Below are 1,021 nucleotides of genomic sequence, written 5' to 3'. Positions count from 1 at the left end.
CTATTATATATAGACTATCTTTACTATACCTTATTCTTATTTTTTACTTTTTACTTTTCATTTTTTATTTCTTCTATGTATATATATATATTATATATGTACTTATGTACTTCTTATTCTTTTATGTATATATGTACTTATGTATATATTTATATATTTATATATGTATATATTTATATATGTATATATGTATATATGTACCCTCTTATTATGTTTATCCTATTATTACCCTTCTTATTACTCCTTATAACTTTATCCTATTATTACCTATTCAACTTATGCTTATCATATTTACTTTATCATATCTACTTTATTATTTCTACTTTATCATTTCTGCTTATCATATCTACTTTATCATTTCTGCTTATCATATCTACTTTAACATTTCTGCTTAACTTCTGCTTAACTTATGCTTACTGAAAGCTTCCGTGGCTCAGTCGGCAGAGCGAACGGCTGTTAACCGTTAGGTCCTTGGTTCGATCCCAAGCGGAAGCGTCTTTTTTACTATTATTATTAACCTTTATGCTACTATTATTATTATTATCATCTTATTCACTTATTATTATATTATTATATTATATTATTATGTTCTTTTTTTATTCCCTTATTCCCTTATTCTTTCTCTTTAGTAGATATATTCTTATATTTCTATTTCTATTTATTATACTTATACATGTATATATGTATATATCTTTTTATACTTCCTTAGTATTTTACTTAGTATTTTACTTCCTATATCCTTATTAGATGTACCTACTTTATACTATTACCTATATGCTATTCTTATCCCTTTATACTATACTATTCTATTCCTCTTATACTATTCTTATCCCTTTATACCTTTATATTCTTATACTTTTATACTTTTATACTTTTATACCTATAACCATTTATACCTTTATACCTTTATACCTTTATACCTTTATACTTTATACTATTTCCTCTTATACCACCTATTCTTATTATAAAAATGCGCCCCCCGTGGGGCTCGAACCCACGACCGCGCGGTTAAGAGCCGCGC

General features: G+C 25.8%; 1 protein-coding gene across 1 annotated transcript, besides 4 other annotated features; it reads left to right on the top strand.

Moving 5' to 3' along the window:
• Positions 1 to 74: 74 nt before the first annotated feature.
• Positions 75 to 200: a microsatellite.
• A 301-nt stretch (positions 201 to 501) lies between these two features.
• Positions 502 to 587: a microsatellite.
• EDI_218950 (uncharacterized protein) lies at positions 586 to 968 on the top strand (the record flags this gene model as incomplete). The annotated part of the gene is made up of 2 exons (XM_001740968.1): positions 586 to 683; positions 710 to 968. The coding sequence occupies 2 exons, from the start codon at positions 586 to 588 to the stop codon at positions 966 to 968; spliced, it is 357 nt and encodes a 118-aa protein (XP_001741020.1).
• Positions 589 to 731: a microsatellite.
• Positions 630 to 700: a microsatellite.
• Positions 969 to 1,021: the final 53 nt, after the last annotated feature.

The sequence above is a fragment of the Entamoeba dispar genome, genomic scaffold (assembly GCF_000209125.1).
Source record: "Entamoeba dispar SAW760 scf_1105229463417 genomic scaffold, whole genome shotgun sequence".
NCBI lineage: Eukaryota > Evosea > Mastigamoebida > Endamoebidae > Entamoeba > Entamoeba dispar.
Note: the sequence above shows the minus strand (reverse complement) of the source record. Positions and strands in the feature narration are given on the sequence as shown.